This window comes from Neltuma alba, unplaced genomic scaffold (assembly GCF_004799145.2).
Source record: "Neltuma alba isolate B1F8T4 unplaced genomic scaffold, ASM479914v2 tig00011648_pilon, whole genome shotgun sequence".
In the NCBI taxonomy this organism is placed as follows: Eukaryota; Viridiplantae; Streptophyta; class Magnoliopsida; order Fabales; family Fabaceae; genus Neltuma; species Neltuma alba.
The window spans coordinates 124,085-141,425 of record NW_021636296.1 but is presented as its reverse complement, the minus strand read 5'-3'; the positions used below and the strand labels follow the sequence as shown (position 1 = coordinate 141,425).

At 39.0% G+C, this 17,341-nt stretch overlaps 1 protein-coding gene and 1 pseudogene across 2 annotated transcripts; both read left to right on the top strand.

Annotated features, from left to right (window-relative positions):
• Positions 1 to 6,370: 6,370 nt before the first annotated feature.
• Positions 6,371 to 10,045, top strand: LOC114716259 (uncharacterized; annotated as a pseudogene).
• A 1,726-nt stretch (positions 10,046 to 11,771) lies between these two features.
• On the top strand, positions 11,772 to 17,304 carry LOC114716242 (4-hydroxy-3-methylbut-2-en-1-yl diphosphate synthase (ferredoxin), chloroplastic). Of its 2 annotated transcripts, none has more exons than XM_028901223.1 (20): positions 11,772 to 11,986; positions 12,498 to 12,731; positions 13,006 to 13,163; positions 13,302 to 13,408; positions 13,505 to 13,605; positions 13,704 to 13,780; positions 13,885 to 14,004; positions 14,114 to 14,344; positions 14,432 to 14,548; positions 14,655 to 14,729; positions 14,822 to 14,899; positions 15,087 to 15,146; positions 15,236 to 15,298; positions 15,394 to 15,538; positions 15,748 to 15,886; positions 16,011 to 16,088; positions 16,178 to 16,337; positions 16,430 to 16,528; positions 16,677 to 16,781; positions 16,909 to 17,304. In XM_028901223.1, exons 2-20 carry the CDS (start codon positions 12,521 to 12,523, stop codon positions 17,008 to 17,010), a joined length of 2,226 nt encoding a protein of 741 aa, XP_028757056.1. In that variant the 5' UTR covers positions 11,772 to 11,986; positions 12,498 to 12,520; the 3' UTR covers positions 17,011 to 17,304. The 2 variants fall into 2 exon arrangements, with proteins under 2 accessions (XP_028757056.1, XP_028757055.1); XM_028901222.1 differs by having other exon boundaries at positions 12,488 to 12,731.
• Positions 17,305 to 17,341: the final 37 nt, after the last annotated feature.

Genomic DNA, 17,341 nt, shown 5'->3' with positions numbered 1-17,341 from the left:
GCAACTCATCCTTCATATCTGGCTCAAAATTGTCCGGTGAAAAGGGTACATAAACTTATTTGAGGTGACTAGCTTGCGGGTATTCTATAATGCTTGTGTGAATGAGGTCCCCTCAGGTTTATGATGTGTTTAAAAGCGTTGTCCGTGAGCTTCCAGCTGCACTTACTGTTTTGTGTTGTGTACGCTTGACCGATAATCTGGCCTAGTAGTTACTTCTGTTCCTTAATACGGAACATTAACAATAACCACTATTCAACTGGCCTACTATTTCCTCTTTTACTGCAGTCATGAGTTGTGACCACAATACTGAATGGGAAATAGCATTCTTAACTTATGTTTTCCATCTGTGCTTTTGAATCATAGCTCTCTAACGGAGATTCAATACTGTAAACCTCCTTTTTCTTCAGCGAACAAACTATGGGATCTCAAGAGACAAAACGAGGTGCTAGCAAAACGATTGCTTTGCTTACGGATTAAAGTACATGACTCGAAATCCATCTGCTCTCGGATTGACGCATTCATCTTTTCTGAGAGCCTGCGAAAGGTGACTAACCAGGGGACAAGCTATCAATAAAAGACTCTCATATAATATACACATCACTTGATAAGACAGTTTCCGTGGTTCAAGTCGTCAGAACTTTATCTGATACTTCCATTCATCAACCCATTTTTGTTAGCCTCCTGCTAGACCCTTGCCTGATTCATCAGAAGAAGCTAATGCTTGCTTGTCAAAATTCTCTGTTTTCGTGTATAAGTATCAACAAAAGCACGTCCAAATAGGGACTGAGGCCCCTTCTCCTATGTGCCTGGTGAAATGACTGGGCCGCTTGGATGCCGTACTTCTAATATTGACCTCTTTTCGGGTGGCTGAGGTTTCTGTGACAGTAAAAGGAATAAGAAAACTAGAAAGATAACTTCCTAGGGAATGTAAATAGCAGATGGATTAGCAAAGCTGGGTCTGTCTTGTTACTACCGCTTTCTTACTTGACAACGTTCCTCAGCACGCAGACCCTAGAGCAAAAGGAGGCAATGAAATTTCAGTCTCCCATTATTTAGTTCTCACTTTTTAGGCTTTTGCCTCTGTTTGTACCCGAAAACGAAAAAAAGAAAGAAAGGAAAGATCACCAAATCATCATAATCAAGCGAGTCTATGGACTTTGGACCAAGAGACATGATTGAGCCTAAACGACCATTAACTTACAACTCGCAGTCTAATTAGCGAGGTCGGCGAAATAATTGCAATAACTATAAACAGCGATAACATCTTTTAAGAACTTGATTTAAATAAAACCCAGAATATATACCTCTTGACCTCAGAAGAAATCAACTTTATAAAATTAGTAACAACATTCTTTCTGAGGATTAAGTAATAAATTATTTTTCTTTCTATTTTGGATAGTAATAGATGTAAATACAGTGAATAAGATTGAAAATAGTCAGAAGTCAGTAACTCTTATCCTTGTACCAGGGAGAGGAAGATGATCTTCACCTGAAGGACAAGTGAAAGCATATATTACAACAATGCACCTCTTCATAAGAAAATCCCAACCTAATATGCCGTATGCTGTCTTTCTCACGGAAACTAAATATTAATTCCGATTCTAATTAATAGCTGGGAATTGAATGAATAATCTTGATTGGGTGGTTACAAAAGACCAAGTCAAGAAGCCCGATGGAACTCGTTTTGGAATTTCCCTCTTTCCATTTTTGTTTGACTGTACAATGATGATGGATCTCTTGAGGATAAAGAGCCCCAACCATCGAACAACTTGTGGCTTGAGTTGGCATTTTCCACGCTGAATTATTACCTCTCAAATTAAGAACTTGTCGAGGCGAGTCATACAATAAACTCTAGGATCCAGTAATTGGTGGACCTAGCTTTTTATATGGCATTTAAGAAGAAATTGACTCCCGGCTCCCACCACCTCACTTATTTAGAAATTTTGGTACACTGGATTGGAAGATTTCTGCTGGACAGTGAGAAAAGGCCGAAGGGGATGTTACTACTACCAGAACATGAGTTATGCAATGGATCGGACTGAGATGTCGTTTTCCACCTTGCATGCTATATCCTATCCCTTTTTGATTTGGATGTTACTGTCGTTACCAGAATAATCCACTTCTTATATATCTCCGGCAGGAAATGTGATGTGTTGTTAATCTAGAGATACAATGCACAGAATCATCCACTTGTTTCTCATGCTTTGATCTGTCATGAGGAGTGGAGATTAGGTACAGCGCCTTCTGATTCATCAGTGCAACTTGAAACAACTTAACTTTGGTTAATTAACGATGAAATGCTAAATCAAGGTTGCTTTTTTGCACTGGCTGGTAACAGCTCACATGAAAGCGTAAGTGCGCCTCATCTCTAAACTCTTCATTTCCTTTCGCTCTTTTGTTTTATATTCTTCCACCTGCCAGTTGACATCTGACCTTTTCTATTCGCGTCTCCGTTGTTCCCTTTTTCAAAATGTTAGGCAAAATATCTAAAAAGAGGGTTTCTTGTTTTCCTATATTACAAACAGAATCAGTTACACTATATACCATATGCACCACCTTGGGAGTGTAAAAGCTTATTCGACCCTTAAAATATACATATATTGATATTTGCTTGCATAAGTTTGTCTCCAGATGTTCCATAAATTATTATGGGTGTTTTATTCTTTAGAAAAAGCTCTTTTAAAAATATCTTACATTCATATGAACTCAGTATCTCACGCTTAAATGAATCCTTGCACTAAAACCAGTCCCTTGTTTAAGTACTATTGCGTCCTGATCTTTCACAATACTACACTTAAAAACAGAGGAAATGGGAATGCATAGGGAGTGAATAAGACGAGAAAGGATGGGAGGTCATGAAATTTCTTGCATTGAAGACTTTGGAACACGTATGCATGTTACTGGTTGATGATGGATGACATTTGATCCGTGGAGGTGAGAATAATAATAAATGGCAATAATGACGGCATTACACGTCAGCCAAGTTAGGCTGTTATTTCCTTATCGTATGCCGTGTGAGTCGTAACCAAGAGCCATATATCCGAGTCGGTGAGTGCGACTCGCCTTCTGGTTGTGGCCCCAAACTGCTGTCCCAATTACGACCCCCTCAAAACCAATTCACAGCTGAATCCATATCCAAGTTTTTTTAAACATCAACAACCATCCAAGTCTCTGTTGATAACTCCCTATTGTTAATCTTGATCTTGTGCTTGTTTTTATCTATTTTTTGTGGTTCCTGGTTCGTAGATCTTGTGCATTTTGTGCATCTCATTTTGAAATTATGTTTTCATAAGTAAAAGTATTTAATAAAATTTAGAAATGTCACCGCTTTCTTTCCTTGCAAAAATTGACCTATGAAAGGCGTACGTGACGTCTCCATCTCACATAATTAAAGCGTTTGTTTGCCATATAATTTTTGGGGGCTTTTGGGGACGGAGAAAGTTGAATTCTTTGCTTCCTCACTTCGTGGCCACAAGCTAAGCCTAATAAGCATCTCTTCTAAAAAGCAAAAACTAAAAAGGTCCGTCTTTTCTCACAATTCAAGTCTCTGTCTTTGCAACAGTGCCGGGTTTTTTTTTTTTTTTTTAAAGACGAAATCCTTCCATTTATCCCTTTTTTTCTTTTTTTTTGCTTTGCTCAAGATCATCAGATAACTTAGTATAATCCAAAGTTCACGCGTTTGGATTTGGTGCCATGGTTTGAGGCGTCTCCTGCAGATGTCCGTTTCTGGTTAAAAGAATTGACTGGAAAACTACGTGCACAAACTACTTTTAGGTCGAGTTGAGAAAACTTGAAAAGTGAGGATGATGCAAAGAAAAATTGCTGGATAAAGGTGCTGTTATCATGCTTAATCATATTTCATGTTTGTTATTGAAGATTCCATCGATTAAAAGCACCATACGGAATTGGAGCTGGCATTTTGCTTTATCTTTCTCAAAGGCTTGGAGTTGATTTTCATTTTTCACCTCTCTCCGTTCCCCAGGGGTGTTGGGTTGAGGCCGTGAAGTATGAGCTAATCATATTTGCTCCATCAACGTTGGGTTAAATCATGCATACTCAGACTTGAAAGTGTATTAATGAAGACTAATGTCAAATATAAACATCATGTGAGGTTGGGCATTTTGCTTTAACCGTCCTTTTCGGAGAGACCTGAAATTTATTGGGCTTTTTATCGCTTTTCTCTGTTCGTTCAGCTGGCAGGTTGGCACCTGCTCCTTTTGCCAATGAAATGAATGGAGAAAGTCAGATTGAAGGAGCGGGGCCTTGAAATTAAAGTGCCTTACTGTATAATGTAACTCTGGTGGCTGGATAGTTGCCACGTTGATCACATTCATAATCCTACGTACATGCCGTGACAACGAGTGCACAAAAGCTTGTGACGTTGTTCTGCCCTCTAATAGTTGATTTCCCTGTTTTTCCTTTCACAAATATAAAACTCCTCCAGGTGATCACATTTTGGGTTTGGTGGGGATCAATAATTTGCGGCATTTAATTGCATAAAAACTCCTAATGGGAATCAGGAAAAAGACAAATTAGTATATTTAGTACTATTTGGCACTTCGGAGATACTCTTGCAGAGTCCGCGAGCGCCGAGCGGGGTACACTGAAATGCATGTGGAAGTTTGGAAGTACGCCATTCTCAACCGCTGAGCTGTGTCATTCATAAATGTGAAAACCTCACCTTGTGCCTAATCGATACGACTTGCTTCCTTCCTTCTCAAGAGCCTATTTTAACTCTCTCATCCTCCGTGTCTCTCGTTTCTTTCTTTGTGGGTGCGCGGGAGCGTGTGTCTGAACTAACGCACTAAAGAATAAGCAAGTGATAGAAGTAAGCTTGGTTGGTGCCTGCGAGGCCGAAAGGAGCGAACTTTATATGCTATTTCGGTTACTCTGGGGATTACGGATCAGGGACCTGATTTAACTCCACAAAATGAGTTCCGATGAAAAGGCTGTGAGTGAAGGACATCACTCTGCTTCGTGCCTAAGAACGGTTTCTCTTCCAGTGCCCAAGGTAACTTGTGGTTTTGCAACTGCGACTTCTGTTTCTTCTGTTTAGATTCAGCCAGGGATTAGGAGCTTGAGTCTGCTCCATTTCATGGAGTCGTCTTTGTCTTGGCCTTCAAGCTCCCTTTTTTCTTTCGCCGTTTTCTGAATCGTCTATGTGTTTTTTTTTTTTCCAGCTTTTCAGCGTTCTATTTGGATGATGATTTTTTTTCACGGGAGTTATCGTTTTTGTTATTTTTTGGCATCTGCAATTGTTTGTTTGAACGAATTCTATCACTGGTCATGGTTTGAAGTCTCCTGAACTAACTTGTATGACTATAGAGCTTTCCCTTTTAGTTTGCATGCATTTTTGTTAATAACTCATCGGATTTTGTGTCTGAGGAAATCTATTTTCCCCCCCATTTGTTTAGTCTATCTGGTTTCAATCAACTGTGTCTATCTGTCTTTATTGCCTCCGAACTTTAAACTGTGCAGTTTGAAACTTTTTTTCCCCCAAGTCGACCTTTACCGCTCAAATCCTTTTTGAAGACATTCTGTGGGGAAAATTGAGCAAGTTTCCCTCGAAGCCTCAACGTCTTGTATTTCATATATCCTCGGTCCCCATTCATCCACAAATCTTGGATACTGGACAACCTCGATTAGTTTATGCCTTAGCTGCTCGAAATTTCTTGTGTTGATTTCAAGATCGCCGCTCTTCATCATTGATCTTTAACGGTGTTTTTAATTCACTGCAACGGGGGATTCCCCAGATTGGGTGGTTATTGCCGAATTTGATGTCTGGTGGTTTGGAATGCACTCATTAACTATCTTTGCTTTTTATCTTTATTTTCTTAAAATAGGTGCTGAAAGAATCTCAAGATTTAATGATTTTCTAACTGTTGTTGATCTTTCCTGAATAGGCATGCTTTCCAGTCTTTATATCACTATCAACACATGGTGCGGGGATTTTAAATTGCATTTTTCTTGTCTATTTCTCATCTCAGTAATTTTTTTTAAAACAAAAAAAGTGTTCAAAGAATCAATTTAGTTGTTCTTTAAGTATTTAAATGTTTTTTTTCCCTCAATGGTGACGGTCCACAATGTGCTGCTCTGTACTTAGAAATTACAGATCTCTAACAAAAATCGTTTCTTGATACTGATGGTATAGTCTTTGGTAATATGTGTAACTCTCATAGTTATGGGTTATTATCACAACTTTTCGAGATGTTGATCCATAACAGTCTTTTTGTGGGAAAATTGAGGTGGTGAGGTGGAAGAGTCTGCCTATGAAGACCATAGTAAGATTGAATGATTACGTTGATGGCCGGGGACTAATCTGCATGGAATATCTAAATATTTATCAAATTCATTTTTTGGTGTACAGGTTGATGGTCCAATGGGGATGGCTGAGGAATCAACAGATGTCCGTCATTGGAAGCGGCAAAATCTTCTTTTAGAAATACCCCCAAGAACATCAGAAGAGCATTCTCAAGATTTTGTTGGAATTAAGATGCCAATGACTCCAAGCCCCGCTCCCACTCCCACTCCCAAGAGGTGAATTTTCTTGGGACTTCACGCTCTGTTGATGCCCCCGTTCATAATTCTCCTGGGCCGTCCGCACCAAGAGGCAAATCATCCATTAAAAGTATCTTACCAAAGTTGAACTTCAAGCATAAGACATCATCAGATATTGAAAAGGCTTTTAGTGCAGCTCCAGAAAGTTCCTCTCCAGTCCCTCGAGAAAAGCTTTCAATTGCAAGTTCATTGTCCCTTACTAAGATATTTACACCTAGAATTAAGAGAACGTCATCATTACCAGTAGAGGAGCTTCATTCAAACTCAGAATCTGTTCATGCTGAAAGTGTTGGCGGATCTTTATATGTAAGATATCTGCCAGTTTTGTTTATTTATGATGAATTGGTGTCTAGGCTTTTCATTAGCTAATGTGTAGAACATTAAGATCGACTTTTTTGCTGGGTTTGTTCTAGTCAAGGTGTTGGGTCATTAAAGTTTATACGTATAATTTTTTTTTTAATTTTTAGTTTTTATAGTACTAGTTAGCATATATTTGTATTTATAAATAAACACACCAGGAATACTAAATTTTAGAACAACTAATGTCTACTCACTCTACTGCTTAACTATGTGCCTGAGTGCATCCTTAACCCCCTCACTATCCCATGGGAAATTTCTGTTGATGCTGATTTTTGCATGATGAATTTAGATCTGTTTTGCTCTAAGTTATCAGTTCCTTTTGCAGAAAACAAAGGAGCAGGGGCACATAGCCCGTTCTCAGTCGGTGCCTGTCACTGGTCTAGATAAGGGCATAAGAAGAATGGATTCATTTTTCCGTGTTATTCCTTCCACTCCTCATGTGAAGGGAAAAAAAGAATTGTTGATCTCATCCCCATCCAAAGATACTGGTACGTCATTATAAGCATTTGCGTCTTCTCTTGTGAAAATTGATCCAATTTTGCATGTCTTTTTAATAAGATTCCTTGATTATCCCAGTAGCGACATGCCAATAGTAGTAACAGTTAGGCACCCTAAAGTCAGATCAAAATGCATTTTCTTGATGCGTCAGATCGCCAAAGTTGTTGTCAGAACTTCCTATATACATATCCACGTAATATGTCTTTGTTTTCTGGACACTCAAATAGCGAAAGCGTACCTTTCCACATTTCCCCCTTACCTACTCATCTTGTTTCAATTTCTAATTTTTGAATCTTTTGCTGTTCCAATAGTATATGCAATTGAGTTCTGATCTTCGAAGTAGTTTTTTTTTTTTTTTCCTTTCTTGGTTTATAAAACCAATGATCATGTGAAGCAAATGACGTCTTTTTTGGCACCTGAAATTTGCTTATGTCTTTTCTTTCTAGTCAACCTTTTTTCCTTGGCTTTCATTTGTCGTTTCATAATGTAGTGTGTCCTTTTCATGTACTTATCATCTCAGATCTTACAACAAGTTAGTAAATAGTCTTCAATGTCTTTCTTGGTCCAGAAAACGGTGATGGTGATGGTGATGATGATGAAGGTGAAGATATAGCTGAAGAAGACGCAGTTTGTAGGATTTGTTTGGTTGATCTATGTGAAGGAGGTGAAACATTCAAGATGGAATGCAGCTGCAAAGGTGAACTTGCTCTGGCACACCAAGAATGCGCCATTAAATGGTTTAGTATCAAGGGTAACAAGACCTGTGATGTGTGCAAGGAGGAGGTTCGGAACCTATCTGTCACACTCTTAAGGGTCCAAAATGTTGTAACTCAGAATACAGGGGCGAGTAGGTCTCAGCAGGCAGATGCAAGTGCATACAGGCATGTTAATAGTTTTTTTTGTGTTTGAAAGAGATTAGTTTAATGAATTGGTATTGACCCTATACTTAAATTGGGAACTCAATTCTTTATCATGGACTCTTGTGGCCATTTTATCTTTCTATTTGCAGTAATAGGTATTACATATCATCTAGAATTTACAGCCGACTAGTATTTCTGCCATGCCTTAATTTTAATTAGTGAACCCTCGTGGCCAAAAGAAACAATGACCAAAAAATAAAGTCTGACTTGTTTAGGAAGTCTCACTCACATGCCTATTTGAAGACTTCATTCCTTGAATATCTTGCTTCAACTAATGACTCCAACGTCAGTAGCTTCTCTTACAATACTTTTGCCAATGAATGTAAATAAAAGCTGGGGACTTGGAGTCATACTTTTAATCGTCTACTCAATTTTGTAGGGTTTGGCAGGAAGTTCCTGTGCTTGTCATCGTGAGCATGCTAGCTTATTTCTGTTTTCTTGAGCAGCTATTGGTAAGAATAACGATACTCTGGCTTCTTTCGAAGTCATAATTCTGTATAGACTCAGTAATTTGATTTTTCAGGTTGGGAGAATGGGGACGGGTGCAATTGCCATATCTCTTCCATTCTCATGTGTGCTGGGTCTGCTCTCCTCCATGACTTCATCAACCATGGGTAGGTTTGTGATGATTCTTTAGAAATATTTGCAAAATACATTCTTAGTTACGGTACATTTGTTCTTTACTTAATGAGTTATGAAATATTGTTACTAAGTTATGTAAGCCCTAACCTTTTGAAGTTTTGTCCAGTGAATAGCAGGTTCATCTGGTTTTATGCATCTGCCCAATTCGCTCTTGTGGTTCTGTTCGCACATATATTTTATTCACTGGTAATGGATTTTTGTATCTAGTACCTTCTTGCCACATGACCTTTAATGTTTCACTTGAAACTGACCTGGACAAAGTGCCATATTAAATAATGAAATGAATCGCAATGGTACCACATTATTGTCATAAATGAGGAATGAGCATGTTTGACCTAATGGGTCTGAACGTGAAGCACTTTTGCAGTATACTTGATACAGATGGGACTCTGTTGTCTCTAACTTTAAAACAGTAACAAAAGATTTCTTCAGAGATGCACGAGCTAGTTGTGCAGGTTCTTTAGGCCAGTTGGCTGCATGCATTTCTTGCGCGCTGACCTGCTCTTGCCTTTGTTTCTGGCAGGTTCACGTGCAGGCGGTTCTGGCAATCCTCCTTGCAACATTTGCCGGGTTTGGAATAGTGATGAGTGGGAGCTCTGTTCTTGTTGAAATTGTTCGATGGAGAAGAAGATGGGCGGCATTTTCAGCACAGCATAATGTTCCTCATGGTGCAACGCAAGCATATTCAGGCCCTCCCAGTGGCGGTCAAACGGTGGCGCTAAGTCAACAAAACTCAACTTAGAGCTGAACTGGTGTCTTTTTGGCTTTGATACGCATACTGTATAGGAGAATGAAATTCTGGAGTGTCACTTACTGTACAGCTGGTATTGTAGTAATAGATTGGCCTATATCATAACTTGTCTTGCTATAGAATTTGTGGTTTTTGGTATTTGCTAAGCCAGAAGGCTTGTGGTCCTCTGTTTCTGTAATATATGTCTGCTGAGAGACAAGGATTCAGGGAATCAACTTTCGAAGTTTTGTCGGGGATTACTGTAAAGGTTCTTGGATGCTGATGTGCCAAAGACAGAGTATAATTTAGTAACCCGCATGGATCCTTTTATGCCTTCTGTTCTGGGATCTTTGATCAAAGCCCCTACAGTGTGACTAAGACGACAATTGTCTCACTTTCAATCAAATTACAATATGTAAAAACTGAGATTATTCCAGACAATTTTATCATCCTATCCATGCGACATAAAAGCCCTTACAAAATCAAATGGTTTTGAAGATTGTTGGCGCCGTGATATTTTGGATAACACGTATACATATTTTGCCAGAAATGGTATCTTGGATTTAGCTACTCGATTACAATTGCATTCTTGTTTGAACACTTACAGATGAATATGACTTTCAGAGAAGTTGGTAGCTATTACCTGACAGCTACCCAGATCTCTATGTGCCCTTCGTACTGGGGAACTAGCGGCTTTGAGAATGCGTTAGGGAAGAGTGAAGACCTCTGGTGTTAAATTCAGCACCTCATTAACGCAGAAGCTGATAGGCCAAGTATCAAACGATTAAAAACAAGAAGAGGATGATGAAGATGGTGATGAAAGGTAGAGTAGTAAAATAGTAGGATCGAGGAATTTAAGAAGTTCTTCATCAAAGGTTCATCTTTTGGGGACCTTTTGAATGGAAGGAGAGTTAACATTTAATGTTTTTTCTTTGATTGTTTTTTGTTTCCTTCAAAACCAATAGTGAGACCGAGGAACTGCCTCTGTATCTGAAGCGGCAAGTCAGAGAAGAAGTCAAGTGATCACTCCATTAATTTATTTCTGCTGAATTATATATGGAGGGACCAATTATGGTGGCTGCTTTCGACTGAACTCCCGACTTAATTGCGTACAAATTTTTTATTGTCCGTCGTTTCTGAAATAATAATGAATATGATCAGTCAAAAAATAATAAACGAATTATGTTTCGATTTTTTTTTTCGTTTTTTCGCTTTAAAATACTATTTTTACCGAAAACAATTAAAAACACATTGTCGTCAAACGCGTTGAGAATCAATAGTTAAAAAGTACAGTTAAATCTCATAAATGGATGTCGATAGGATGGGGAACCTCGTGCCCACATCAGCAACAAAATTTCTCGAGTTGCATGTGAATCTGATGGTTTCAGTTAAAAAGCAATATTTCTTTTCTGGCCAAGAAAAGCGACTGAGAAACATCTGAGTTCGGTAAGTTACCGGAATATCTCATTCTTGTTCCTAGGCAGATTCCTTCGGCTCGGAACCTTTATCTCTTTTGTATTGAAAAATAATAATAACAAGTCATAAATTGTATAATTTGCCTTGAATTTCATGCCAATTATAGGGTCAGCATCTAATTATGGGTTAAAATATAATATTTAAATCATTTCAAAGGGATCAAAGTTCATGCTCTTGTTTCATCACCTATTTTTTTTCCAGTACATGAACGTAAGCGGCACTATTCATGAATATATTAATTATGAATGAAAGGTTCAAAATAACAAGGTAGACTTTGCTAAAAAAAAGTTGGACAATTAAAGAAACACGACTTAATTTGGAAATATAATTAACAAGAAAAAACACTATAAAAATCCTGGCTTTGTCAAAAATTAGTTGAAACGTGATACAATACAACTTGTGAAATAACATTAAACATTTGGGCCTATTTATTTCTTATTTTCAGAAAGAAATTACTGACTGGGGAGGGTGTTGAACTTATAGCAGTACATTAATGTCAGATTCTATGCATTTGGATTTAATAACTTGATATTATACGTGCATGTGTCTCAACCACCATTAAGTTAACGCCTTTCGACTGCTGAGTTTGGCAGAGGATAATATTTGGCAAAGAAATTAAGAGATGCTGAAGAACATATTTTTGTCATCTTTCATCTTCGCCTTCGCTTCTGTGATATATATAGGACCATAATTTTTTCCTGAGAGTGCTGCAAATGTTTATAATCACAGGCTACTGAGTTTTTTCAATCATCGGCTCTTCCCCGCCATATCCTTCCCTCACAAAAATCAGTTGCGCCTCCAGGTACTGACAAATTAAGCGCGCGCACCAACCTAATGGAACCAACTCGCTGTAATTCTACAGAAGCACTCCTGAAGGAGTTTTGCTTTTTTCTTTGGCCCCTTTAATCTGTTCAATTTCAATTACACGGGGCTCTTTGTTGTTGCTGTTGTTAACCGGTGTTTCTTCTCGCTTTATAATTTTTTTTTAGCATGTTATTTGCTGGCTTTTAGAGTTGAATTGGCGGTACAATATTGACTTTTTATATAACTGGGAATTTATGAATTGGGTTGGTAGTTAATTTTGAAATTCTACGCTCTACATTAATTGAAAATTGATTTATTGGCATATTTTCAAATCTGACTGTCAATAAAAACTCAGGCTTTCTTTGGAAGACGACCCGTTGGTTTTTATATTCATCGTTGACTGCGTTTATTTTTAATTCTTTAACCAACGTATGAGAGATGCTGTAGGCATTATAAGTAGGAATTGCTGCTTGTCCATCAGTTGATTTGAATTCCGCAGTGTGATTAAGGTGAGGTGTTGGGCCTGAAGAAAATGGCTACTGGGACTGTGCCTGCTTCATTTTCTGCGCTCAAGAGCAGAGATTCCAGTTTGGGATTTGGGGGAAGTATGGATTTTGTGAGAGTTTCGGGTCTGAAGAGGATAAAATCTGGGAGGACAAAGGTCTTAGTTATAAGGAACTCATCAGGTCCTGGCCGGGATATTGTTGAACTTCAACCTGCATCAGAAGGAAGCCCTCTTGTAGGTATAATTTCCATTCTGCTTTTCTCGTCCTCACTGTAGGTTATTCCATGAAGGCTTCTATTGCCTCACCTTTGGGGCTGCTTTCTGATTGCCTTTACAAAACTCTAAATGCTGTTTTTAAATTTTATCTTGTAATTTTCGGTTTTCAAAGATACATGCCTGAACTATTTATCATTGAATCTTACCTATACTTACGGTTTTCGAAGATACAACTTTTACATCATGCCTGACAATTATTACTTGTTTATTTCCTCCTGATGCATGGATTATTGTAGTTCCTAGGCAAAAGTACAATGAATCATTACACAAGACAGTCAGGAGGAAAACAAGGACGGTGATGGTTGGTAATGTGGCTATCGGTAGTGAGCATCCAATAAGAATTCAGACAATGACAACCAATGACACTAAGGATGTTGCCGGAACAGTTGAAGAGGTTGTCCAACTGCTTTTAACTCAAATGTATCTTTAGTTCAAGTTGCTTGCTCTCCCCGCTCCCTCCCTCCCTCTCTTCACTTTAAATAAGACTGACGGGAGTTGTAATTTAATGTATTCAAATGCAATCTATTGCCAGGTGATGAGAATTGCGGACAAAGGAGCTGAGATTGTGCGGATAACAGTTCAAGGGAAGAAAGAAGCAGATGCATGCTTTGAGATTAAGAACTCTCTTGTGCAGAAAAAGTAAGTATGAATTGATGCGAGCAATATTGAGCTCCAGGTCACCATTATTACATATTACGCATCCGTTTAACTCTGTCCTTATCCATCTACGACCAGTTACAACATACCTTTGGTGGCTGACATTCATTTTGCCCCGTCTGTTGCTTTGCGAGTTGCGGAATGCTTTGACAAGATTCGTGTCAACCCTGGAAATTTTGGTATGCATCTTTCTTTATGCACCGTTTTTTTCTTTCTCAAATTTTCTGAGAATTTAGAGTTAAACATATTCTAATTCCAAGATTGTGGTCTCCTGCAGCTGATAGACGAGCTCAATTTGAGAAACTAGAGTACACAGAAGAAGATTATCAGAAAGAACTTGAGCATATTGAACAGGTGAACCCGTCCATCTGCTCTTTTTCAATTTTGTACTCTTCTGGAGTTGTACGCTTCCTTGAGCTCTACATGTGCAAGGATTGATGTATTCTGAGTGTTGTCAGGTTTTCACTCCATTGGTTGAGAAATGTAAGAAATATGGGAGAGCAATGCGCATTGGGACAAACCATGGCAGTCTTTCAGATCGTATAATGAGTTATTATGGAGACTCTCCCCGGGGAATGGTGAGCACCGAACAGTTCTTTATTTCCCAAACCACCCCCCTGGGGCGCACACACAACACACAAGAAAAGAATACAGAATTGTTCATCCTGATGAGCATACATTGTACAGGTTGAATCAGCTTTTGAATTTGCAAGGATATGCCGAAAGTTGGACTTCCACAATTTTGTCTTCTCTATGAAAGCAAGCAACCCAGTTGTGATGGTCCAGGCTTATCGTTTACTTGTAGCTGAAATGTATGTTCTTGGTTGGGATTATCCATTACACTTGGGAGTGACTGAAGCTGGAGAAGGTGAAGATGGGCGTATGAAGTCTGCAATTGGTATTGGAACACTTCTTCAGGTATTCATATGAGAAGCTGCACCTTGAACGGATATTTATGCAGATAAAGCTATGTCTTCACAAGCGTTGCTGTAACTGTAAATGCAGGATGGTTTGGGTGATACGATTAGGGTTTCTCTCACTGAACCGCCTGAAGAGGAGATAGATCCCTGCAGAAGGTTGGCCAACCTTGGTATGAGGGCTGCTGAACTCCAGCAAGGGGTGGTATGTCTCCAAATAATGACTCTGATGTAAACATGCCTAAGTTCTCTAACTCGAAATTTTGACATATCAGAAAAGCTAATGAACTTTAATGGCACTACTCCATCAGGCACCTTTTGAAGAAAAGCACAGACATTATTTTGACTTCCAGCGCCGTTCTGGTCAATTGCCAGTACAAAGAGAGGTCAGATTATAAACCGTGTGAAATTTATCTATGTTGTTCTTATGCGCTGCCCACACATTAGAACATATTGTTATCTTTTGATATTAATACAGGGTGAGGAGGTGGATTACAGAGGCGTCCTGCACCGGGATGGTTCTGTTCTCATGTCCGTCTCCTTGGATCAATTAAAGGTAACGTTTGAACCGTACTTCCTTTGTCCTACTTTCTTCTTTTCTGGTCTGCTGGATGTTTCTTCTTGTGCTAATTTTGTTCTATATTTTATTTTTAGTTAGTGGAGAAGCAGGCATGCCATGTGTCATTCTAAGAACGAGCATTTTACATTTTTTCTTTTTTAATTCCTGTTCCTGATTCCTGCAGGTGCCTGAGCTCCTCTACAAGTCCCTTGCAGCCAAACTCATTGTTGGTATGCCATTTAAGGTATTTTTCTCTTATTTCTTGGGTGAATATGTTGTGTCAACTGTTCTCGATCCACAGAAGAAGTTGCTTACATGGTTCTGTATCTTTAGGATCTGGCTACAGTGGATTCAATCTTATTGCGGCAACTTCCTCCAGTGGATGATGCTGATGCTGTAAGGACCTTCATCTACGAAAATGTGCAACATTATACTCAAAGGGGAAACAATTTCTTGTTCTGATTCACTTCGATATTACTTTTTGTGATCAGCGGGTAGCTCTGAAACGGCTGATAGATATAAGCATGGGGGTGATAACTCCTTTATCAGAGCAGCTAACAAAGCCGTTACCCAACGCCATGGTTTTGGTAAACCTGAAGGAACTATCAACTGGTGCTTACAAGCTCTTGCCGCAAGGTGCCAGTCATCTTGATGTTCTTGTTTAGGTTAATACAAATTACATTGACCACCTTTTTTTCTGAAATTTTAAAGTAAGATAAGTAGATAACGTTAAATTGGGGAATGGGGTCTGTGTCATTTGTTCAATACGTAGTCTCGCTCTAGTGACATATTTTCCCTGCCCACTTGAAAGTAGCGTAATATCCTGTCAATTGATGTCCTTTCAGGCACAAGATTGGTTGTGTCAGTACGTGGTGATGAGCCTCAAGAAGAACTGGAAATGCTCAAAGCTGTTGATGTTACTATGCTTCTCCATGACTTACCTTATACTGAAAACAAAGTTAGCAGGGTGCATGCAGCAAGGAGGTGGGAATTTTTCAATATAGCAGCTTTTTATTATTTTATTTGCCCTCTGGTATGCTTATTCTACAAACTTCAACTTCACTGCCATATAGAAATCGTCTAATCCTATATCATGCATTGCCATCAGGTTATTTGAGTACCTGGCAGAAAATTCCTTGGATTTTCCAGTCATTCATCATATTCAGTTTCCAAATGGAATCCACAGGTATTTTTAATGTATTGTGCTTCTTGGTGAAGAATTCAAAAAATAAATACAGTCATAGTCATGACGAAACCTAATTTGCTGCTACTCAGTGATGACTTGGTTATTGGTGCCGGTGCCAATGCCGGAGCACTTCTGGTTGATGGGCTTGGAGACGGTCTTCTTTTAGAGGCCCCAGATAGAGATTTTGATTTTCTGAGGAATACATCTTTCAACTTGCTCCAAGGATGCAGAATGAGGAATACAAAAACAGTAAGTCGGTTTAACCATGGCCACAGAGAAGACTTGGACTGGACTTAAGAAACAGTCCTGACCCTTATTTATATGCCTAAATTATGCTGCAGGAGTACGTATCATGTCCATCCTGCGGGAGAACTTTGTTCGACCTTCAAGAAGTAAGTGCACAAATACGAGAGAAGACATCACACTTGCCTGGTGTTTCGGTAAATCTCTGGTACCCTTTTTGGGCTGAAATTCTGCTTCTTTGATAATTTATAACCTGCAATGTGTCATAATTATTCTGCGCAAAATAGCATTAACAGAATTCAAATTACTTTTCGTTTCTACTATGATGATTGTCTGCCGTATCAGATTGCTATCATGGGTTGCATCGTTAATGGACCCGGAGAGATGGCTGATGCAGACTTTGGGTATGTAGGAGGTGCGCCAGGAAAGATCGACCTTTACGTTGGGAAGGTAATATCCACTGTAAAACGTTTCTACGCGTCAGGATCATTCTTCTCTCTCCCTCTCCCTCTCCCTCGCTCTCTCTGTTCTTTCCCTCATGAAATGAAAATTGACAATGAGTTGAATGGCGTTACAGACGGTGGTGAGGCGTGGAATAGAAATGGAGCGCGCAACCGATGCATTGATCGATCTGATAAAAGAACATGGACGTTGGGTAGACCCTCCTACAGAGGAGTAAAATCACCGGAGCTGTTGTGGCCGTGAACAATGGAAGAAGCCGAATAAGCAACTCCCTTTCTTTTCCCTGCCACTTTGAGGCATTCATCAATTAAGGAGGGGGGAAACTCTGTTGATACACGGACCACAGCTGCTCGTTCATGAAAAAGAATGAATAATGATCGAATTCCCTTGAATAATGTGAATCACGCTTCCTTAACATTGCATTAGCCTTAGAGGTGAAAGGCTTGCGTGATCTGAAAGGGAGCTCATTTTAATTGTGATCATAGATAATTAATCGATTTTAGATTTAAAATTTTGTTAAGTGATGAAGTCCGAAATTGAAAATTCAA

Coding starts and splice junctions, on each gene's coding strand:
- LOC114716242 (XM_028901223.1), top strand. CDS start 12,521: ATGGCTACTGGGACTGTGCCTGCTTCATTTTCTGCGCTCAAGAGCAGA. Junction 13,781..13,884: donor AACTTGAGCATATTGAACAG/GTGAACCCGTCC, acceptor GAGTGTTGTCAG/GTTTTCACTCCATTGGTTGA. Junction 14,549..14,654: donor CTGAACTCCAGCAAGGGGTG/GTATGTCTCCAA, acceptor CTACTCCATCAG/GCACCTTTTGAAGAAAAGCA.